Here is a 25970-nt window from a genome sequence, read left to right as displayed (position 1 = left end):
GTGTGTGTGTGTGTGTGTGTGTGTGTGTGTGTGTGTGTGTGTGTTGTTTTGTTTTTGTTTGTTTTTGTTTTTGTTTTTTACTTGTAACAAAGAAATGTAGCCTTGAGGTAAATTCTGAGCTCTGTCAAATACTGGTGGAGAAGTGAGTCCTACCGGCAGAGTCCAGGATCCTCCTTTTACTGATCATTTGGGTTGGGGGGATGGACAGAGGAAGGAGGAAAACTAATGGGCAGAGTAAGCCTTGATATACCTGAGGCAGTAACTCCTGGGGGGGGGGGGTGGGGGGGGGGGAATCACACAGACCTGAGCTCTGGGAATAAAAGTCTAGCATCCCCTCTGGAACATGTTTTTATGTCCTTGGCCAGTTTTCTGACACCATCAAGGCCAAGATTCTTGGAAGAGCTCATGGAAGGGGATGAAGGCTAGTCACCAGAACAAGCAATATTGAATTTCTTGCCAGAGGTTCACCTATGGCTCAGAAGATACTAAATTTGATGTTGAGAAATAAAGGAATGCAAAATTTTTCATACCTATATTTTGAAGTATAAACAACGAAAGCTGTGTGATGTAATAATAGCAAAAAGGTCGCACATAACACAGTTCTTTCTGTAACTTTCCATTACTATTATTGGCCTTTTAGTTTTATTTTATTTTTTTTTTTTGCCACTTTAGATTTTCACAGCAAAAGTTGTACTGGACAAAGTTAAGCAAAGAAGACTTTATTCAAAGCTATTGCAATAGAGGAGGGAGGCCAGAACTCAGTCTGAGATCATCTCCACTGAAATTAAGAATAGATGTTTTAGCAGCTGGGGTGGTAGGAATCCCAGGCCTATCTGTATTTGTTAATTGGCTTTACCCAAAGAAAAAGTAAATTTTCTCCATGACAGGAGGCAGTTTTATAAGTTGTAGCAAGGTACCCACTGAAGTTAGGCTCCTACTCCCCCACAGAGACTAGGAGATAGGGTACTGCCATCCTTAATGATTACATTTCAAAGGTTCCCAGGTCCTTGAGAAAGACAATCCTGGATCTTCAAACTGACAAGAGACTTTAAACAAATTTACATCACTGAAGGGGGCGGGGAAGAATTTATGATTACAAGTGTTCTAAAACCCATGCTTTAAGGAAAGGGAGACCAGGGGCCTAGGTATAGGATGAAACCTGTGTAAACTTTAACCAAACTGAGGGGATTGTTAAGGCTGTCTTGGCCTGTATGCAAAATCAAATACAAGATTAAGCAACATTTTATGAATCTATTTCATGGAAGTATCATTTTTCCCTACTAATGTGAAATCCTGATTTTGAAAGTATTTCTCACTCCCAATCTCAGCATTCTGAAAAGGAGCAAAACCAAGATAAATGACATTTTAAAAACAAATAAAATAACAGTAACCTTTATAAATCCCAAGGCCCAAATGACCAAGACTCTGCAGAGATTTGCGTTTATTAAAGCATGGACCAGTGCTCGTACATAATTAAAAAGGAATTGCAACCCTTAATTGTGTCTCTTAAAGAACATTAGAGGAGATTCATTTCATTACACACACAATCACTTTTTAAAACCTCTTTCTCCTCCTCCCAGTTCTCCCACTCACAGTACTGGTCAATGAATTCCACAAAACTCTTACACATTCTCAACCCAGGCTTTCTTTCCTCATCTTTTCATTCTCTGAAATCACCTGCCCCCAACCACCACCACCATCTCTCAATCTCTGTTTCCTCTCTTTACATCCAGTGGTGAAGTACAGGGGTTTTTTTTAGGTCCAGATAATATTCTGTATATATCATACCCATTCAGGCTTCTTAAGGCCCTTTGCTATTCCCAGCGTTTTAGACTAATCTGTAAAATAAGATCAGATTGCTACATAGGTGATACCTAAATTTCTGTTATAATTGCTACTAGTTTTAATCCTATTTGGGAAGTTTCACTTACATATGTTTCAAGTTTAAGCCAGTTCATTTCACTTTGTTTTCTAAGAGAAGAAACAAAGTAAGTAAACCCATGGAGACTATGTTGAAGTAGAAGAAGCCCACGTTTTAAACACTAATTTAGATGACATTGTAGAGTTCTCATTTAACTAACTTGAGGGCAGGGGACATATGTTATTATTTTTGATATCCCCAGTGTATGACATGATTCATGTAACATGGTAAAGATAGGCATGGCATGGAACTAAATGTTGGATTATAATATCATTTTCTTTGTTCATCTATTCATTCACTTAGTCACTTATTTAATAATGTGACAAGAAGATTATGTGTGAAATAATCAACCAGGTAGAAGAATGTACAGTGAACCTGAAACAATCCTCACCTATATAGAAGTTATAACACAGTGTATGGCTTAAAGGAGGAAATTATTTTTCCCTCTATCCTTTGACGTTCTTGGCTGAGACCTCTCGTTATAAAAGATTAATAGCAGAAAAACAAGTAGAAGTGTAATAGCATATATACCTCCTGATACCCAAGAAAACCAAATAACTCTTGAATGATCACACTTGCTAACATTTAATCAAAACATTGGTGGCTGCACTTGTGATTAGCTTTCTGTTTAAGTACTATTCACAAAGTTTAATCTTCACTAAGTAATGAATAATCTAGAGTCTGGAGAACTCACAGCCAGTAGTACATATGGAATATAAATCCAGAGCTGTGAGAGGAAGAACTCCCTCCTGTCTTTCTTTTATTGTGGTAAATTTCTGCATAAAACCCTAAAATTTGATAGAAAAAAAGGGAAGTAATAGTTCCCCCCCCCGTTAATACCCAGTCCAAAAGATCTCATTCCTATTTTAAAATATGTAACTTTGATTCTATATTGTGTACCTACTGACTGCATTGTTTCTATGAGGTTTCTATAACCTTAATTCTCCACTCCTTTTTTGGAAGGTTTAATTTGTTTTTTACTCTCACACATTTGTCACATTTATTGCATACTTTTATAAAGTTTTCTACATCTTTTTATTTAATGCTACCTAATCTATCCCACTACCTACCTCTACATAATAGCAAGAGGCAATGAGAGAAGTATAAGCAACAGGTAGCTAAAGCTTGCTCACATGGTCTACCAAGAGAAAGGGCAATGCTGTTTGTCCTAGCTGCTGTTAGGTGAGACAGTGTAGATCTAAAGCTTCTTAATTTATTGTCTTGGTTGTTACACTAGAACAGGAGAAACAAAAGAAGTACCTGTAGCTTCATGCACTCACACGGAAGGGCTTGTTTAATCCTTTTGATGTAATCAACTTATTTTTCTTATGTCTTTATCTTGGTCCAAAGCATTATTCCCATTCCAAATCCTGCCTGGGATGGTTTTAACTAAAATACGTGTTTTTTTTTAGCCACCTCTAATTATAATTTAAACTGTCCATTTATGCATGGTTTATGGATCCTCTTGAGCACTATCACAGACAGGGTGAAGTCATGTTTTGAGGGCCATATGGATTAGTGCATGAGTGGCTCAGTTGTACCGAAAAGATATTGTCAATTAGTTGAGTACTCTGACCTCAGACTAGCTTTGTGGTTGCAAGCGTGTAAGCATTCTGTGGTTCTGCCTGTTGTGTTTGTCTTTCCATAGAATGTTTTGATCTATATCTATATTTATATCTATATTTTTATTTTACCCTAATGCACCAACACAATACATTGTAATTCTCTTAATTAAGCCTGATATCTTCTTCTTTTGATGCAATAGAGCCTCTATCAAAACCATCAATTTGATGGTTTTGTTTTATTACTTATATACATTTTAAAGAAATGATTCTTCTAATCCACTAAAGATTTCTTTGTGATATCTCCTATTGCTTTTTATAATTAAAATTTCTTTCACATTAAAAAATAAACAGGACAATGTCTCCACATCTGTTTCATTCTGTTTTATTCCTTTTAGTTTAGACATGAGTTCAACTTTTTGGATTTAATTTTGGTGTATGGTACAATTTAAACTTATAATGTAACTTCAATAAAGAACGTACCAAGAATATTGTTGATTAACAACTCTCCCATCAGTTTGTGATAGATTTTTACTCCTATTGTTCGGAAAGTCAGAAATCAAGCCCTATTTTTGAGCTCCTCTCTTCCTTCATACATTTTGTCTTTCCTTTCTTAATGAGTTTTTTCCTTCTCTATAACTTATCTTTCCTATGTTTATACACCAAACAGTTTCTGGCCTTTTTAACATTTTAACAGCTTAATATTTCTAATAGAGTGTATTTTATTATTTTTTTCCAATTACACTAAAATGAGTCGAGTTTAGATTCAGAGTTAAGAATATTTACTGTTTCCATAGTTATTATTTCCACATCCTTCATCATCCACTCAAAATTCTACACAATGTTAAACTACTTTATAAGCTACCAGTTCATTTTTAAAAATTTTTACTTATTTATTTTTTAGGCATCTCAGAGGCCAAATTGACTGCTTTCTGACCTTGGATTTTTTCTTGGCTTTCCTCCATTAGCATCCAGGGAAAAAATTGATACTTGGGAGATTGATTTCTTTTCAAATCTGTGACATCAAAGAATATCCTTACCATCACACTTGATTGAACATTACCAATTGGGGAAATAGTTTCCTCATAATATTGATAGAATTGCTATGTTGGCAAGTCAAATGTTATTCTTAGTTTCAGTTATTTACCATGTTTTTTTTTTTCACATTTGTTTAGGATATTCCCCTCTACACAGATATTGGAACTTCCATAATGGCATATTTTAGCGTAGATCTTTTTTTCATGTATTGTACTTGGTGATCAGTGAACCCCTTTAGTCTATAATATTAAAGTTAAAAGAGATTAAATATTTTAAAATCTTTGAAAATGTTCAATACTCAGGAAAAATATAAATAAAGTCTGAAGGGGAAAAAATAACATGAGAAGAATATCAAAATAAAAGACAAGGAAAAAGTTTAAAACAATATCTCCAAGAGGGGTTCCTGGGTGACTCAGTCAGTTAGGCATCTGACTTTGCTCAGGTCATGAGCTCATGGTTTGTGGACTCGAGCCCCACCTCAGGCTCTATGCTGACAGCTCAGAGCCTGGGGGCTTCTTTGGATTCTGGGTCTCTGCCCGCCCCCCCCCCCACTCCGCTCAAGCTCTGTCTCTCTCTCTCTCTATCTCAAAAATAAAGTTAAAAACATTTAAAATTTTTTTTAAATGTCTGCAAGAAAAAACATAGGCCAAGAAATTTTACATGAGTGATTTCAAATTTAGTACCAGCCACTTCTTATATATAACTTGATCTAGAGCATATACAATATAGAAGTCTTCTAGTTTATGTTCTGAAGCTATCTAGTTCTAAGTAGCTTATGTAGAATGGCTTCATTTAATTCTTAAGCAGAATTATGAAGTAGAGACTATTATCATCAAATTTTATGAATAAATAATGATGGTAAGAATCCACAGTAAAGCGGTGCCTGGGTGGCTCAGTCAGTTGAGCATCTGACTCTTGATTTCAGCTCAGGTCATGACCTCACAGTTCATGGGTTCAAGCCCTGCATCAGGCTTTGTGCTCACAGAACAGAGCCTGCTTGGGATTCTCTCTCTCCCTCTCTTTCTGTCTCTCCGTTGTGTTATTTCTCTCTGTGTCTCTCTCAATACATGAATAAGCTTTAAAAAAAGAATCCACAGTAAAAAATCATTGGGGCATGCTAATGAAGAAGATAAGGATGCTGACTCAGCTTAAAAAATTTGCTGTATGTTAACACAAATATGTGAAGTTTAACAATGAAACATTAAGAACATTCCAATTTGAGTCCTGAAAAAATATACATTACCATTACTGTTATATAATAGTATTCTATAATCTTTAACCAATATAATGCAAATACAAAGTAAGTATTAGAAGGTATAACTGTTGAAACTTCAAAGTAGACTTTCATTTACAAAAATATGTTATTGCTTATCAAGAAAACGTGTTTTCCAGGTAAACATCACTATTCCAATTAATATCTAATCTCACTCCTACCCCAAGCCCATCCATGTATCATTAGTCTATTCTCTTTTTTATTTTTTTCTAATTGAATTTATCAGATTGTTACTTTTTTTGTGGGTTCTGTCTTGGTCACTGTGAGTAATAACACTTACATATTTTAAAAAGTGACTCTTTTTAAACCCTACTATCTGTTAATGGCTGTTTTTCTCCTTATTGTTTAATTATCTCGTCTCTAACAAAATTTTCTTTTTAAACTTCTTGCCTTGGATCCATTATTTATTTAACTTGATTTTGCTTGAAGTTATTCATTTTTTATATGAATATACATTTGATTATAAAGTTAAAATTTCTTGTTTTCATATTTGTATTTGGAAGGATCTGTGACAATATTTAAATTTTATTTTTGATTCACCTCAGAACCAGAAGTTTATTTTTAATTGAAACTTGTTGGCTTTAAAATTTATTACTTTCAACATTGCTGTGGTGAATAGCATTTGTTTAATGTGTTATAGCTTGTTATCTTTTTTAACACCAACAAGCCCATAAGAAGAAGTCCATTTTAGATTAAAATTAGGTGAATTTCCCATAATCATAGAGTTTAAGGCCAGGTGATTCTTTGGTGTGGAGCGATGTCCTGTGCATTGTAGGACTTTTTCCAGCATCTCTGTTTCTATTTCTCCAGTTGATAAGACCTAAAATGATTCCAGGCATTTCCAGATATTCCCTGGGGGGGACAGAATTGCTTACACTTGCATATCACTGATATAGCTAGTGCCTTTTTTTCCCAAAGAATGCTCTTTCCCCTATATTGTACCTCTTGATTACTTCAAATATTTCTTCTTGCTTTATAGAGTCAGGTGTGCTTCTCAACCTAGGGAAGGAAAATAAAAAATTTATCTATATACTCACAGCTACATTATCTACTAAAACTGTTAGTAATATCAACCAGTGCAGACATAAATAGATAAGAAAAACAGACAAATAAGAGGATCATGTCCAGGACTTACTTTTCACAATAAAAGAAACTGATCTTTCAATACTCATGAATCAGTCCTGGACTCAATCCTAAACTGTGTCTCCATTCTTTTCTATTCTGCCTTCAAATTCGCTCCATATTATTTTCTGGTCCGACTCTTTTCTTGGTATTTAATTTTGGGCTCTGTCTCCTGCTGCAAAATAGTATTTAGCACTAGTTTCCTTATTGTAACACTTGTATTTCTCCTTAGCTATGATTTATTTTGTCTTTCCTCCCACCTATGAGTTTCTCTAATACCTCTCTAGTTACAGTTCAGCCACTATGTCCCATCTCATCAGTGCTACTGCTTAGGATCTAGGCAAGAGCAAGGAATAATTTTCTAATTTGTAGAACACACTATTCTGAGGTAAGTAGTACATGAATAGGATTAAGTGACCAAGATCTGGGGGTCTCTTTCTCTTTCTTTCTCTTTCTCTCTTTCTCTTTCTCTTTCTCTTTCTCTTTCTCTTTCTCTTTCTCTTTCTCTTCTCTTTCTCTTTCTTTCTCTTTCTCTTTCCAGACTGAGGTATAGACATTCTCTATGTCTATCTGATGAAATTCCTACTGCAGGAAAGATAAGAGGTTGGTAAGGACTTAGAAAAACATAATTATGCCTAGGAATGAATGAATCAGCAGCAGTATGTGTCAGATACTGCGTGCTATCTTCTGATGCTAAACAATTCATGATAAATTTAGCTTAAATATATACACTTCATTTTCCAAAGTGAGATTCAATGGGTGTAGAAGTGAGGGAATCTGCATTGCAGCCATGATCTTTTCATTGCCTATGACTGTCTAATCTAGCATACTCCATTTACAGTTTAGAGTGCTAGGAGTAATTTAACGCTGATGGTTCATGAAAGGGGAGACATCAGAACTCTTTTTATTTTTCCCCCAAAAAGAACGGTAGTGACATATACAATCTAGGGTTTAGAAAAGTAAAATGTAGATGATGAAAATTAGATTGGAGGAACAGAAACCTGGGGAAAAGTTTAAAAGTTTAATTTCTTCTAAGGAAAAGGGTATTAATAGTAAATACCCATAGTTGGGTAAAAGTTTGAGAAATATTTCAGACTTAATGAAAGGACTTAATGAATCAGGGAGAAATAAGGAGAAAAGTCATTTTATATAGCCTATTTAATACATGGAATTAAGTTGGGGAGAGGGTAGGATAAACAGTTTGGTGTTACATAAGTTCATTTTGAGGTATCTGTGGACCATGCATGGGGGATAACTAAGTGACAATGGAGCAAGTAGTTCTTTTTTTTTTTTTTTTTTAATTTTTTTAACGTTTATTTATTTTTGAGACAGAGAGAGACAGAGCATGAATGGGGGGGGGGGGGGCAGAGAGAGAGGGAGACACAGAATCAGAAGCAGGCTCCAGGCTCTGAGCCATCAGCCCAGAGCCTGACGCGGGGCTCGAACTCACGGACCGTGAGATCGTGACCTGAGCCGAAGTAGGTCGCCCAACCGACTGAGCCACCCAGGCGCCCCTGGAGCAAGTAGTTCTAATTCAATGAGAGAAGTAGGAACTAGAAACAAAAGTTTGGAAACATTGTCACATTGGGTATAAATGACATTTTTAGATGTGGTATCACTTAGCAAGAACTTGCAGAAAAGAAACAGAAGGCAACAGACACTAGAGCTCAATGGAACAACAACATTTAAGAGTTGGTGAATGAACTTGGAAACAGTGGGGGAAAAATAAGTAATAAAATTGTAATGGCAGTCAGGGAAGCTAGTGGAGGACTGAACTTCAAAAAGTAATTGATCTATTGCATCAAATTTCAAAAAAAAAGTCAGGATTAAGAAAGAGTCCTGACTTTTGGAATCATTAGATTTGGTTATTAGAGTAATTTGAACTAAGCATTGCAGGTAAAAGTAGTTATGGATTGGGAGTGAGTGGAAAATTTTAAATGAAAGCAGTGAATACAGATTACTTGAAATAATTATTGTGAAAGGAAACAAAATAGGGTCAGAGGTCAGGGAGTCAGGATATTCTCTTTAGAAAGGGAATGTTTGAAATAAGTGTATGAAATGTTAGTACATACATAAAGACCGGTGGCCTACCTTTAAAAAGCAGTAACAGCATAGCTTCTTGTGAACACTAGGGACTGAGATCAAAATGAACAAAAAGAAAAGGGTTCTTGGGAGTGGAAAAAAAAAAAGGGTGATGACAGTTAGGTAAACTAAAGCATGAAGATGTAAAGTGTGTTTCTTATGTCAGTAAAATAATGATTTCCAAATTTGTTTTAAATTCCTGTAACAATCAATTAACAGACTCATTAGATTAAGACATTTAAAAGATAATATGAATATTTTTTTGAAATAATAATTTTGAAACATCCAAAGGGCGGAGAATGACAATATTGATAGTGACTAGAGCTATTGCTCTAAGTCTAAATTTATATAAAATCTGGAATGTGAAATACAGTCTAAAGGGGAAAAAATCTTCTTTGAGCCAAGTAAAGCTAAATTTGATTTAGACTATAATAGCTTGAAATTGAATTTTGGATAAATCCCTTACACAAAGCACTTACTATAATTTAATTAAGTTTTGCTTTTGCCATCTCTTCCTTACCCTTTCACTTTTTTTCTCAGTTTATTCCTCCTTTATCCACAAAAGACTATTTCACTATTTTAAAAAAGCATATTTATAAATTTACTAATTATTTGAAAATCCCAAGTGTAAAACTTTATAAATGTGAGAACATTATTAAAACAAAGTTTCAGAAAAAATGTATAGTGTGTCAATTATGAAAACTTTTCAAATATATATTTTATCACAGTTATATCCTGTTCATACATTTTCAGCAATATGTATATCTATTCAAATTTTTTCCTGTGCATTTTTTCACAGACTTACAACGAAATAGACATAGTAATATATACAGATTATACAAATAAATATAGGTGTAGATGTCCACCTCATTTTATGTTGGGGTATTCATTAGTTCTTTTTGCCAAATATTCTAGTTCTTCTCTTTTTCAGACATATGGTATGACTGTGCTTTTGTATTGGTGCACTGGCATCAATGTCTTTGGCTAATGAATTTGGCTAGAAATGAAGTGTCTCTTTGAAGAAGAGAGATTAAATTCTGCTTTGAAACTTTGAAGGTCTCACTTCTTTTACTTATATGCTCATTGGTGATGCTCCAGATGATATCTGCTCCATCAGACTGGGTCCAGAGTAAGGACAATGATGAAGGAGTGTATCCATGATTGACCTGTGGTGGACTTATCTCATAAGCAAGAAATAAGTGTTATTTTAAGAATCCTGAGATGGAGATTATTTGTTCAAGCTGTTTAATTGAGTCCACAATGACCAATTCACTTACCAATCCTTTGAAAAATTTAACTGACCAATTAATTGTGTTGCCTCACAAAGTGGTATCCAATTAAAGACTTCTTCACTTGGACTTTTATGTGACTTAATGACAATAAGAACTAAAAAAATCCCCCCGTATACGTGATGGTATATTTTATCAGAATACATTTTCTTTTGTTTTACAAGTATATGTAATTACTACTAATTTTTTGATAATTTTGGATTTTTAGCAAGATTAGTAACTTTAGGGAGCCCAATTCTGCTATCTCCTTGGGAAAATCATCATATTTTCATATTCTAATTTCCTCTTTTATAAATTAAAAAAAAATCTGACTCTCCTAAGTAAAGGGCTGTTTTTCTGGCTCATATGTGCACAGTTGCCTTGTAGTTACGTATTTAAGTGGAAGAAATCTCTTCTATCAGAAAATGTAGAGTACTTTTTCTCAAGATGTGAAGGGAGTATAGTATAGCAAAAGGCTTCCAAGTCAGAATTCCCTGAGTCTTAATCCAAATCTATTATTTACCAACTGTGTGACTTTGGGCAAATTACTTAACCTTACTAACATGCAATTGCTCTCATTTATAAAATAATAATACCTGTCTCCATGTATTATTCTGAGAATTAAATTTGATAACACCTATAGAATACTTAATATGTACCACAGACTAATCAAATTATATTTTTAAACAGTATAAGTAGGTTTTCAAGTAAATATGAAATGAGCAAGTGTAAAATATTTTATTCAACTTATTAATTGATGAAAGAAACTTTAAGATATTAGTACTGGTTTATAGAGCATTTTAGGAGTGATACATTTGATAAATGTATTTGATTGTGTGTAAATGTGTTTAATAAAGGCATTTGAAAATAACATGGTGGACTGGATAAAAATCTGGTCACTGTTCTACCGAACAATGAATAATAACCTTTAAAGTTATTCGTTTCCACTGAACAGAAATTATTTGCATTTCTACTGGGTAAAACTCTGAACCTTGACTTTTAGTTAATAATCATAAGAAATGCAAGTAATTTTAGCTGATGTTACCAGATGTTGTCAGTATCCCACCGGCATAACTATGATCTTATGATTTTTAACTTGTCATAGCCTCTTCCAGCCATCTATATCTGTGTCTTTGAGCCTGAGAACTTTCAGAAACTTTCTTCCTGCAAAGAAGATTTGAAATTCCTGGGAATTAATGCCCTTTCCCAGTTTAGCATCTTCCCAATCCAGAATGCAGCTCATAACAATAGTTGATGGGAATTGAATTGGAGTGTCCATCCTTTAACCTTGTCATCCCATCAGGTTACATAATTCTGAAGTGTGTTTACCAAGGTTGACCAGAGATTCCCCAGGAGAATAAACTCTAATCACCCCTTTAATAAGTAGTTTATTTCCTACATTCTTTTCCCCCTACCAACTTACTCAACTTTAGGTGTTTTCTACATCTCCCCCAAAACCAATTCCACTGAAACTCTTTGCCCAGATCTGTTTCTGGAAGCCCATCCAAGACACCCAAATCCTGGAAAGATTCTCAAAACGCAGCATATATTTGATCAACCAATAAAACCTGTAGGGGCAGTTGTTGACTAAATACCATGGTGTACCTAAGTTAAGCCTGTTTTTCCAGGTTATGTGTTCCTCTACTCATTCTCAAAAGAACAGGTATAGGAAAACCTGTCCCCACTTCTCAACCATTGAACAAATGAGGTCTTATCTCCCATGAGACACCTGCATAGACTATGGTAGCCTTTATTGTTTTGTGTGATTCTTGTTTTTCTCTCTCTATTCGATTATAATCTTGCAAGTATCATGTTTTTGTTATTTATCATTGTATAGATCCTACTACACTGTCTCATACTAATAGGCAAAAGATATTACTTGAATATTGTTCAATAAATAAAGGAGGGGAAGGAGAAGCACAGATAAAAGTAGTGCTTTTCAGCTTGTCAAAGACCGAAAGACATCCACAGGCACTTCTCATTACATATATTTTCTGACAACATAAAAAGTGCAAATAATGTGGGGCACCTGGGTGGCTCAATCAGTTAAGTGGTCTGGCTCTGCACTGACAGCCCAGAACCTGCCTGGGATTCTCTCTCTCTCCCTCTCACTCTGCCCCTCCCCTGCTCACTTGCTCTCTCTCTCTCTCTCTCTCTCTCAAAACAAATAAATAAATAAGTGAAAATACTGTAAACTTATACTTTTAAGCATCAACATACTTAGAACAGTTAAGAAGCAATGTGCCAGTTTTATACTCCTTCATCTACTTTCATTTCCACATACAAATTTATTATGCTAGTTATACCTGACTTTATGATATACTTTAAAAAATAAGATAGAAACCAACGGATAAAGACCTATAAGTAACCTATTAATTTAACGATTAGTCTTTTTTTTAAGTTTATGAAAAGCAAACAACTATTACAGGGTACTATAGAATGGGGAAGTTGTAGTTCTAGAACCTCTTATTTCTTAGAATATCTTACTTATTTCAGTTGCATGATCTAGCTATTTCTAGGCTACTGAGTCCCTGATTATTCCTTATTTATTGCATGTTTAAATTTTATGGGGAGATTATAGTTATTTATGTGTCGCATTTTTTTCTAATTTTTTTAATGTTTATTTATGAGGGGGAGAGAAAGAGACAGAGACTGAGACAGAGAGAAAGAGCATGAGCAGGGGAGGGGCAGAGACAGGAGACACAGAATCCAAAGAAGGTTCCAGAGTCTGAGCTGTCAGCACAGAGCCTGACGCAGGTCCCGAACTCACAAACCGTGAGATCATGACCTGAGCAGAAGTCGGACACTTAACTGACTGAGCCACCCAGGCACCCCTATGTGTTGCATTCTTAATATGAAATTACCCAAGAAGCAAAAGTAAAGTTTATATCTAAATACACTTATGTCCTGGTAATTTGGAAATAGAGGAACAAGGTAATTATTTCTAATAAATACTCATCTGTAGCTTGTTGCCTTATATACATAGAAAAAATACAAAAGATATGAGGCATCCATGTTTTTCCACAAGTTATGCAATGTATTTTTATTAACCAAGTTATATATATATATATATATATATATATATATATATATATATATGTATATATATATAAAACTTTATTTATTTTGAGAGAGAGAGAGAGCATGAATGGAGAGGTGCAGAGAGAGGGAGAGAAAGAATCCCAAGCAGGTTCTGCACTGTCAGTGCAGAGCCTGATGCAGGGCTCAATCTCAAGATGTGCAAGATCATGACCTGAGGTGAAATCAAGAGTTGGATGCTTAATTGACCGAGCCACCCAGGCACCCCAAATCCAAGATATATTTGATAGAATTTTGTTGGTGACGATGATTTCTTTATTGATATATCTGTTTTATATTTTTCCGATCATTATTAATTTAAAAAATCATATTCTTTATATTGCTCTCATGACTGGTCTGTGATAAGAATTTAAAATGATAGATCTTAATAAAATTTTGGTCCATAATATACACTAAATATTTTAAATGAAATATTGTTAATATATTTTAAATTTGTATATTTTGAGGCCATCATAGATTTATGCCCTGAGGATATTATTAGACCGTGAGCAGAAAAAGGTTCAAATACATGTTTTTAAAGTATGAAAACTACTTATATTATCAAAATAAAAAAAAAATACCACAACAAAATCAATCACCTATCTTAATGCAGTTCAGCAAGGTCATTTCTTGTTGGTATTAATGTAACAGAAATGTAGTTAGCTCAAAAACTTTCTGGCAGCTCTAAAGATGCTTGAATTTTAGAGCTGCCCTTGCTCATTTCTCTTTGGGAAGGGGGGAAGGGAGGAGAAAGCTGCAGGGGAGCATTGATTAAATGAACGATAAGGTCTTTGATGGATCGATCTTTTTTTCACGTTTTTAATTTAAAAGGTAAAACTTTCTATCACAGTTTAAACTGAAAATTATGGCTGAGATAATAGAGGTTTGATTCCAGTGCAAGTTAAGAGGAAAAAAGTTGCTGCTCAAATGTCAAGACATCTTGTGGTCCAAGATGATTAAAACTAAACTGTTTGCTATATGAATCCCAAGGTGCAGCTATATCTCAGCTTTGATGACATTTAGCCAGTGACTTTTCATAGCTTGTTAATAATGTATAGCTGTCCCTATATAAATTTGCCGTGACAGAAGTGGCCGTTTGGAGTGGAGCAGTTAATGAGATTTATTCTTGACAGAAAATGCAGATTTGAAAAGTATTTCTAAAAAATCAAGATTGATGTCAAAAGAAATCATGTATTTAACAGACAATGGCATCATAACCATTTTTCGGGTGTTTAACCAAGATCACAGAGCTTTGTGCAGTGATATATGTTCTATTTTTAATCAACATTCTATACAACCCAACCCCCAGCCTCCTCTGCTGCTCATTTCTACGTATCCTGCATAAATCAGAAGACCTCACCTTACAAATCTCTTCCTCAGGGAGATTTTTTCACCTTTGACTTGGTTAGTTCCACATAATTCCTGTAAGTTTTCCATCATAATGCTGACCATGTATTTTTAAAATAGTCTGATGCCTGTCTTTCCCACTAGACACCATAGCATGTTCCTTAGAAAATTTTTATCTTTTACAGAGTCATTGAATCAACATTAATGTGTGCAGATAAGAATATTCTTTGCACAAGTGAGAGCTTTTATTAATTTATTAGACAATGAATTGAAGTCTTATAAGAAAATTTGTGTGCATATTCTGAATATTCAATATTAATCTCCCATTAATTATTTTGCCCCAGTAGAAACAGAAAACTGCTGTTTTTAGTGATGTGTATATCTAATATTTCAACTTAAAACCTGACATATATGCAAATAATGAATAAACTATGAAATGTCACAGGTACTTATGAAGAGACCAAATGCAGAAAAGGGAATATAAGAAAGGAAATGACTTTACAAGTTAGTTATTAATCTTTATTTAACATCTATAATATAAATATAAATATTAAATATAAATACTCCCAACTTTTGCTGATTTGAGGAGGGTTATCTTTTTTTCATAATTATTATTTAATGTATTTAGCTATAAAAGTAATACTTATTATGAATACCTCAAAACTTGAATGCAAAAAATATAAAACAAATTACAAGGCTGAAGGATATGAAATTGTGACATTAATAGGTCAAGCGTGATTAAATACAATTTTATTTTCAGAACCCAGCAAAATAAATCTCCAACAACTGAAATAGTCACTTGTTAAATTTTGTTGTAGTTCCATCAACATGAGCAAATAAAGATGCAGATTAGTTTGTTGGCTGCCATAACTAAGTACCACAAACTGGGTGGCTTAAACAACAGAAATTTATTGTCTCAGTTTTGGGGGCTAGAAGTCCAAAAGCAAGGTATTGGCAGGGTTGATTCTTGCTGAGAACTGTGAAGAAACTTCAGTAGTTCTCCACAGCCACTTGTAGCCTCAGGCATTCTTTAGCTTGTAGATGGTGGCTTCCCTGTCTTCACATGGTCTTCCTTCAGTTTGTCTGTCTCTGAGTCCAAATTTCCTCTTTTTCATAGGGACACCAATCATATTGGATTGGATCGCCCTCTAATGACCTCATCTTAACTTGAATCTATCTGCCAAAGATCCTATTTCCAAACAAGGTTGTATTCTGGGGTACTCAGATATCTCTTTTGAGAGGAACAACTCCACCCATAACAATATGCATTATAAAAATATATGAGTGCACAACATACAGAATTTTACATGCAGTTCTCACATAGTCTGTAGATAGGCTTTGCAACCATGAGAGTTAATTACTATATACCATGTCATACTTTCCTTACCTGGTCTTTCTGGATAATATATAGATGGTTTCCAATTACTTGCTATCAAAAGCTATACTGGGCTGCATGCAGTTCTTATCTGGGGCTTGGCGTTGTTTTCCAAGTTCACTGGTTATCGGCAGAATTCATTTCCTTGTGGTTATAGGACTGAGGCCCCATTTTCCTATCAGCCCGGGGAACATCTTTAGTGCCTAGATCCCACCCTTTGGTTCTTGCCACATAGTCCCCGTGTTCACATGTTTTGCTTTCTTCTAGACCACTCGGTGTGAGTCTCTCTGCCTCTTCTGTGACCAGTCAGAAAACAAACAAACAAACAAACAAACAAACAAAAAACCTCTCTGCTTTCAAAGAGGTCACTTGATTATGTTAGGCTCACTCCAGATAATCTCGCCATTGCCATGCAATTTAATATAATCACAGAATATTTATTATAGTTACAGGTTTCACCCACACTCAAGGGAAGGAGATTACACCTGATTGTCCGTCAGCTTAGAATTCTGCCTACTACAAATGTTCTCATTAGTTCATCTTTGTCTTCTTGATGATAGCTTTCCTGGAATAAATTCCTGGGAGGAAAATTGCTAACTCAAAATAAATGCAAATTTATGTAAGCTTTTAAACATATTGCTGAAGTCTAATTTTCACTCCCACTAGTATACTTAGAGCACCTGTATATCGGTTCATTCCCAGTAACAGAAGTTTATCTCATCATGAAAACCAATATACACACATTTATACACACATACACGTACAGACACATTTTCTTCTGAACCATGAGGGAACTTTGTAGGCAGGTAGTGCTTTACCACTTAATACTTCTGGATTTCAAGAGATTGAGAATATTTAATTATTAATTGCAGTAAATTATTGATTTGGATATTAAATTCCATGTAATACTTTTTCAAATACATAGGCTTTAGTCAAATTTTATCAATTATCTCAATAAAATCCTTTTAAATTATTTATTTATTCCATGTCTCCCTCTCCAGGATCTATTTCTAGAAGTTATTTAGTTATGTCTTCTGGAATCATTATCAACCTTTCTTTGTCTTTCATGACTTTCATTTTTTGGATGAGTACAAGACAGTTACTTTGTGTAATCTATCTCAATTTTGGTTTATCTAACACACATACACACATACAACTTGATTCAGATTATACACTTTCAGCAAAAATGCTATGTTAGCTATGCTGTGTCCTTCTCAAAGTGTCCCTCTAGGAGGTACATGTTGTTCTTGCATCCCATTCTTTACATGAACTTTCATCACTTTCTATCAGACTTCCCCACTGAAAGGTATTATCTTTCCCTTTAGCTAGTTAAATCGGAGATACTTTGAAACTAAATACATATCCTATTTCTCATCAAATTTTTACTCATTAGTTTTAGCCTATTTGAAGAATGCCCTACAACCCTGCCCATCCAAAATCCAAAGAAAATTCTGTCTTGGTATACACACACACACGTGCACACCCATAAACACACAATTTTATTTTGTTTTATTTTATTTTATTATTTTTTTTATTTTATTTTTTATTCTTATTTATTTTTTAAATTTACATCCAAGTTAGTTAGCATATAGTGCAACAGTGATTTCAGGAGTAAATTCCTTAATGCCCCTTACCCATTTAGCCCATCCCCCCTCCCAGAACCCCTCCAGCAACCCTCAGTTTGTTCTCCATATTTAAGAGTCTCTTATGTTTTTGTCTCCCTGCCTATTTTTATATTACTTTTGCTCGCTTCCCTTATGTTCATCTGTTTTGTATCTTAAAGTCCTCATATGAGTGAAGTCATATATTTGTCTTTCTCTGACAAATACCACTTTTGCTTAGCATAATACCCTCTAGTTCCATCCACATAGTTACAGATGGCAAGATTTCATTCTTTTTGCTTGCCAAGTAATACTCCATTGTATATATATACATATACCACATCTTCTTTATCCATTCATCCATTGATGGACATTTGGATTCTTTCCATCCTTTGGTTATTATTGATAGTGCTGCTATAAACATTGGGGTGCATCTGCCCCTTTGAAACAGCATACTGCATCCCTTGGGTAAATACCTAGTAGTGCAATTGCTGGGTCATAGGGTAGTTTTTTTTTTAAATTTTTTGAGGAGCCTCCTTACTGTTTTCCAGAGTGGCTGCACCAGGTTGCGTTCCCACCAGCAGTGTAAAAGTATTCCTCTTTCTCCACATCCTTGCCAACATATGTTGTTACCTGAGTTGTAAATGTTGGCCATTCTGACTGATGTGAGGTGGTATCTCCTCACGGTTTTGATTTGTATTTCCTGGACGATGAGTGATGTTGCGCATTTTTTCATGTATTGGTTGGCCATCTGGATGTCTTCTTCTTCTTTTTTTTTTTAATATGAAATTTATTGTCAAATTGGTTTCCATACAACACCCAGTGCTCATCCCAACAGGTACCCTCCTCAATGCCCATAACCCACTTTCCCCTCCCTCCTACCCCTCATCAACCCTCAGTTTATTCTCAGTTTTTTAAGAGTCTCTTATGGTTTGGCTTCCTCCCTCTCTAACTTTTTTTTTCCTTTCCTCTCCGCCATGGTCTTCTATTAAGTTTCTCAGGAGAGTGTTATGCTAAGTGAAATAAGTCATACAGAGAAAGACAGATACCATATGGTTTCACTCTTATGTGGATCCTGGATGTCTTCTTTGGAGAAGTGTCTATTCATATCTTTTGCCCATTTCTTCAATGGATTATTTGTTTTCTGGGTGTTGAGTCTGATAAGTTCTTTATAGATTTTGGATACTAACCCTTTATCTGGTATGTCGTTTGCAAATATCTTCTCCCATTTTGTTGGTTACCTTTTAGTTTTGCTGATTGTTTCCTTCGCACTGCAGAAGCTTTTATTTTGATGATGTCCCAATAGTTCATTTTTGCTTTTGTTTCCCTTGCCTCCAGAGAGGTGTTGAGTAAGAACTTGCTGCAGCCACAGTTTTAAAGTCATTCACATTTTTTAATGTCTTATTGTTAAAGGATTCTTTGACTAGTTCTTTCTGTTTCTAAAGACAAGTTTCTTTTCATTACTTTTAAACTATATACTTTTATACTATATACAATAGTACCAAAATCTTTTCTTGAAAACTCCAATACATTTTCACCTTAAAATTATAAAAATATATTTTAATCATGGCATTTTGTAATCAGTAAGTCATAATTTTCCCCACTCTTCTTATCCCCAAGTTATCATTACTTCATAAGATAATATTTTCAATATTGTTATTTCAATTGTTTTAAATATAGCAGTCAGATATTATAACAATCTTTATTTTTGGCAGAATATATACTATATTTTGAAATATAGATATTTTTAATAAAGATTAGCAAGGAGTTTCTATTAGAGAATTAAGGTACGTGGAAATAAGAATTTAACTTATTCATTTCAACATCATGCCTTTTTTCACTTAATAATGTAAATTACAATAATCACAACACTAATAAAAAGAGAACACTAAAAAATCACTAGCACTTAAAAGTACTCTAAATTTTATAACAAAATAAGTACATTTTATATTGATTTTTTCATTTCCCCATTTACTATTTATCCTCAAAATAGACCTGTGATTTTAGTTCTAACATAATTTTGAAATTATAGATGAAAAAGTTACTGATATTTATAAATGTAAAATATGTCATTTATCACAGTCATACAGCTGGTAATTGCTTGAGCCATTACTCATCTCTGTGTCATCTCTAGGTCAAGAATATCAAAGCCTTAGCTCTTACTATTGCACACCCTTCTTATTACATACTACTCTCTCTTTATTTTTAAGTTAAAATCATCTTCTGGAGAACTCCTCATGTAGTCAGTTTCAGATTCATAACTACTTACTAGACTGATGTTCCCTGAAAGAATCCAATTTTGTAATTCATCTAAAATAGTTCTACTCTGAGTTCTTTAAACACATCATTGAAATTTTAACTCTTCTGTTTTATTTGTTGATTCAAACACACAACTTCTCTGGTGTCTGGTTTTCAGTGTTTCATTGCTCAGATAATGATGTGTTCATTAAAATTTCCTAGTTGCTTAGTGTTCGTTGTGGGCTTTAGCACTGAGATAGACCTAAAACATTCTATTAGTTGAATAGCAAAGAGAAGTGGTAAACACCATTTATTCCCCCAAAGAAATTCAGCTATCTCATAAAGGCTTAGCTGATGTAAAATAATAATGAGATGAATGGAGTCCTAAATGATTATTTCTAGTTATTTGCTCACTAAATGTGATTAGGGATTTTAAAAAAAAAAGCTTTACATAGCAAAGAATTACCAACAAAGAAATTTAGACAGTTGACATGTTGATACTGCATTCTGCAGGCTCGTATGGAGCTTTTCCCATCCAGTATACATTCATTTGATTCAGAACTGTTTAGCGCAGATAAATGATTGTCCTAACACTGAGAATATTACATGAGCTATAGTTGGCAATTGCAAAGAAGAGCACATATCACCACATTAACATTAAAATTTATATTTAGATCAATTCTAATAGGCTGAAATCAGGAATTGTTTTGTAAAACATATTTTCATAGATATTTCCCTGATCAGAACGTTTTAATAATGTCATAATACTCTACTACCTCTTTGGATATTAGGGTATTTAAAATGGTTAATGGTAAGTATAAATCTTAATGATATATTAGCTTTGTAATAATTCTTATGAATATAGTTTCTGTCTTTAGAAAGTATGGATTCCTTAAAGCCATTTTCAACATTAAAAAATTACATATTCTCATATGATTGTAACTCACAAGAGAAATAAAATTTTCAGTCCTAATTTCTCTTATTATCTTGGTTCTCACTCCTTTACATCATATTTTTTTTAACTCATACAAACTACTCTATTGAGATCTGGCCATCTTCAATTAAAAAAAAACTAAATAAATTCAATTAAAAGCATATCTAGAGTTTTTATGGCTCATAAAACCTAGAAGTTCATTTATGAATCTAATTTCAGGCATAGCTGTATCCAGGTATTATGATATAGTCCAGAAATCATTTCTTTTTTTTTTTTTTCCCTGTGTACTATATTGGCTTTATTCAAAAGGGAACTCTATATACTTGATGGAAAACTGCTATTGATAACTTTGAGCCTCCATCTTCTCAGGCTACAATTCAAAAGAAAAATGAAATCATCTCCTAAGAAAACTAGTCAGCATTGCTTGAGTCAAATTCTCACCTCCAAACCAAACAAAATTCCACATTTATTTGATTTTCTCTCTGTACTATATGATCTGTACCATGTCAAGTGGCAAGACAATATAAGTCCTTAAGCAGTTCTATTGTGATGATACAGCTTTGGAAATTATATATATATAATTTTTTCTTAAGAAAAAAAAACTATATCTGCCTGCTCTACCTGGTTTGGCAGATTTTCATTTCAACTCAACATTTTCCATAAAGTAGAAATGTCACATAGTTAACTGGAGGAGATGCCAGAAATCCTAAGCTTCTTGAACACAGCTTCTAAATTTGGATTCTGAGCTGAATGCCCCAATAGCCATTTATCTAAGATGAGACACTAAATGCTTAGTGATTACAAAGAACAGTAGGGAATATTCAAAAAAAATTGTTTTTGGTCTTCATCATGAAGTATAATAATGACTATTTTTCTACCCTTTGCATGAATTTTCAAATCTTCAGAGTTGGGTTTTCCCATATAATCCTTTTGCACCAAAATCATGCAGAGGAATTTTAAATTTATGTTATGTTAATTTTATAACATAAACTTCTACTTTTGAGGCTTGCATAGTGAAAAATAGAAAAAAATGTATAATCCTAATAATTAACCATAATTTTAAAAGGCACGAAGTTGACCAAGAAAGAGATTTATATATGATACTAGTGTCTGAAAGTGTAAACTTCTGTGAAGTTTCTGAAAATAGCTTTTAGTCTCTAAGACCTGCCTTATTTTTTTTTTCATATTTTAATGTTTAACTTTACTTCAGAATTCATGTCTATGCTTTTCATTCATGTGAGTGTATTCCTAGCATTTTTTCTGATTGTTATCTAGGGCTAGACTTCTTTTGATTTACAGATAAGAGGCAGGGATTATGAATTGTGTCTCCCAAATTTCATATGTGACTATTTGGAGATAGGGTATTTAAAAAGTAATTAAGGTATAATTAAGGTAGAATGAGGTCATAGAAATGGGACCTAATCCAATATGACTTATGTCCTTATAAGAAGAGATGATGAAACAGACTGAGGGAAAATCACATGAAGACACCAGAAGACAAACATCTACAAGCCAATGAGAGAGACCCTCAGAAGAAACCAACCCTGCTAATACCTTGATCTTGGACATTGTATTCCAGAATTGTGAGAGAATAGATGTCTGTGTTTTAAGCCAACCAGTCTGTGTTACTTTGTTAGGTCAGCCATTGCAAAATAATAGAGTAGGTAAGGAAGTGAACAAGAAAGGAAATTCCTGAAGCAACCAAAGAACTGTTAAAAATATAAAATTGTTGGGGGTCCTGGGTGGCTCAGTCAGTTAAGCATCTGACTCTTGATTTCGACTCAGGTCATGATCTCATGGTTCTGGAGTTCAAGCCCCGCATTGGGCTCTGTGCTGACAGCATGGAGCCTGCTTGGGATTCTCTACCTCTCTGCCCTTTCCCGAGCTCTCCCTCTCAAAAATAAATAAATAAACTTAATATATATATAATTGTTGGGGTGCCTGGGTGGCTCAGTTGGTTAAGCATCCGACTTCAGCTCAGGTCATGATCTTGCAGTTCGTGAGTTCTAGCTCTGGCATCAGGCTCTTTGTTGTCAGCACAAAGCCCGCTTCAGGTCCTCTGTCTCCCTCTCTCTCTGCCCTCTGCCCCTCCCCCTCAAAAATAAACATTAACATATATATAATATATACTATATATAATATATAGTATATGTGTGTGTATATATATATAATATATATTATATATATGTTAAAGTAAAAAAATAGCAGATTAAATACCTTCGTTAATAATCTGACATTAAAATGGTATTTGGTAGAGAACTATGAACACCTGTGTCATGTTCTTAACACAGAGTGAAAATCCTAGAGTGAAAAATAATGGTCAGGGAAAATTGCTTGAAAGTTAGCATGCTTTTTTACTTCAAGGCTATGGCTTTCCCCGCCCACTCTCCAAATACAAACTATTTGATGATAGATGGTGTCAGGGAGGATTCTTTCAGCCCAAGATGAAGATAGTCTAAAAAATATACAGGCTGGATGATTCACTCCTTCTAGAAGTGTCCTAAAACACCAAAGTAATACAAATGTTAAAAATTAAAAGAACATGAAAAATGGAGAGAATTTGCTTGAGACCATACAGGAGCTTTTTCTTGTAAAGGTAAAGTAACCAGTTGTGTGACATTTAGCAGATCTTAATAATTATAATTTTAAAAGTATATATTTACTGATTTTAATAAATATTAAATTTGTTAATTTGTGTATTTCATTAAAAACGCAATTGAAATTCTCAGTATTTTAAGTATAATGGAGAACCTGGTTATAGTTTCTTTGGGGAAGCAACATGTAGCTTTCTATAACTAAACATCATTTCGAAAAGAAACAGTCTGTTAGAAATTTATTCTAGTATGTATATATACATTAAAGTTTGAGAAGCACTTACACATATCATGTTCTCTCACTGCTATGTACTTATTTTAGAAATGAAAAATGAAAATATTTTATAGTTATTTCACAACTATGTGTTTCATAGAGTTCATGACATTTTTCATTATCCTTCTTTTGCATAAATGTGACTCTACTACGTAAATCAGTTTCTATAATTGGAGCTTGGATTTGTTTTTTACTCAGTTTTCTAAAAACAAAATTGCAAACCAGAAAGAATGATCCTCAGGAAATATACAGTTTGGTAAATAAGTAGAGGTCAGAATAGTTAATCTGCATTTTAATAAGCCTAATCGAAACCATAGATGCTCTTGAGAGAAATAAATTATCTGCATATAAAAAATCCCACAGGCATTTCTTAAAGTTCAGTTTATGCAGTGATTTATTAATTATGATCTGATTTAGGCTGATGAGTGGTCAGTTTTCTAATTCACTTCTATTATTTCCTGGAAAATTATAAAAGACATACATGTTTGAGAATTTTTAACCATTTTAGCTATATTAACAACAATAAAGACTTTTAAAGAATTTCAGAAATTTCTGATTCCATGCTGAATTCGAATATACGTCCAAACTTTAGCTTAAAATTAAACTCCAAAACAGCAATTATCTAGAAAGAAATATACTCTATACATTTCTATTTCTCTGTTATGCCTTGTGGCAAGATGGAAAATATGTAATGCCATGATGCAACTCTTGTTATATTTTTAAAAAGGAAAGTAGAAAAATGTAATTCTTAAAATGTATTTATTTTAGAGAGAGAAAGCATGAGCAGAGAGGGGTAGAGAGAGAGGAAGAGAGAGAATCCCAAGCAGGCTTCATGCTGTCAGTACAGTGTTCAGTGCAGGGCTCGATCCCATGAACTTTGAGATCATGACCTGGCTGAGATCAAGAGCCGGATGCTTAACCCACTGAGCCACCCAGGTGCCTTCAGAAGTATAATTTTTAAAATGCGTATTCTTACTGTTAAGTAATTACGAGGGATCTTTCTTTCTCTGTGTATTTCTTATTTAGTGCAAATTTTCTAAATCCTGCTGCTATAGAATTGTATAGGAAATTTAAAAATTCACTTTTAATATTAACCCCAACTCAAACATGCCTCTTAAGTAAATACTACCTACAAATTGAGGAAACAAATTGAGGAATCATGAATCTTCCCTTTGGCAGAAAATGCAATACAAATATAAAGGAAACCAACTTAAAAGTAGAATTTAAATTCTTACCAAGGATTCAGGATCTTATAAAACTGACAAAAGTTCCATTGGAGAATTGCTTCAATCATAAACTATGCTGTGGACATTAGAGCTAGACTAGTTAAAACTGAAGAAGAGAAAATAAGAATGATTACATGAGATGCCATTCAAAGGATAATAATTTATATATTAAAGATTAATCAAAGGAGAAGTAAAGGATGCAGTAAGAAAATACGGGGTATGTTTAGGTTTGGGGGCATGTCAGAAACCAAAATCTTATAATTTTATTTTATTTAACAAAGTACCCATTTTATTTTATTGTTTTTTTTCAAGTTTTTACTTAAACACCGGATATCTAACATATATAGAAAAATTGATTTCAGGTGTAGAATTTAGTGATTCGTTACTTACATGTAATCAATATCCAGGGCTTGTCACACATGCCCTCCCTAATGACCATCATCCATTTAACACAGCCCCCACCCAGCTCCCTCCATCAACCCTCAGTTTGTTTTCTATAGTTAAGAGTCCCTTATGGTTTGCTTCCCTTTCTCTTTTTTTTCCTTTCCCTGTGTTCATCTGTTTTGTTTCTTAACTTCCACCACATGAGTGAAATCATATGGTGCTGTCTTTCTCTTAGTGATTTATTTCACTTAGCATAATACACTCTAGGTCCATCCACACCATTGCAAATGGAAAGATTGCATTCTTTGTGATGACTGAGTAATATTCTATTCTCTCGCATGTGCGTGCGCTCTCTCTCCCTCTCTCTTCTCTCATATATATATATATATATATATATAAAAACACATCCATCAGTCGATGGATATTTGTACTTTTTCCATAGTTTGCTTATTATTGATAATTCTACTATAAACATCAGGGTGCATGTGCCCCTTGGAATCAGTATTTTTGTATTCTTTGGATAAATACCTAGTAGAGCAACTGTTAGGTCATAAGGCAGTGCTATTTTTAACTTTTTGAGGAACCTCCATACTGTTTTCCAGAGTGGCTGCACCAGTTTGCATTTCTATCAACATTGTAAGAGGGTTCTCCTC

General features: G+C 34.0%; 1 protein-coding gene across 1 annotated transcript in view; it reads left to right on the top strand.

Annotated features, from left to right (window-relative positions):
- LOC121030036 (protein eyes shut homolog) overlaps nt 1-11521 on the top strand; it is a 482117-nt gene extending 470596 nt beyond the window's left edge. The window contains exon 12 of the mRNA XM_040474598.1: nt 11372-11521. Coding sequence (XP_040330532.1) covers nt 11372-11521 — 150 coding nt within the window. The remainder of the gene's footprint in view (nt 1-11371) is intronic.
- The last annotated feature ends 14449 nt before the right edge of the window (nt 11522-25970 follow it).

The sequence above is a fragment of the Herpailurus yagouaroundi genome, unplaced genomic scaffold (assembly GCF_014898765.1).
Source record: "Herpailurus yagouaroundi ecotype Mexico unplaced genomic scaffold, PumYag 139, whole genome shotgun sequence".
NCBI classification, from domain to species: Eukaryota; Metazoa; Chordata; class Mammalia; order Carnivora; family Felidae; genus Herpailurus; species Herpailurus yagouaroundi.
The sequence above is the reverse complement of the archived record's forward strand: the minus strand, read 5'-3'. Positions and strand labels throughout refer to the sequence as shown.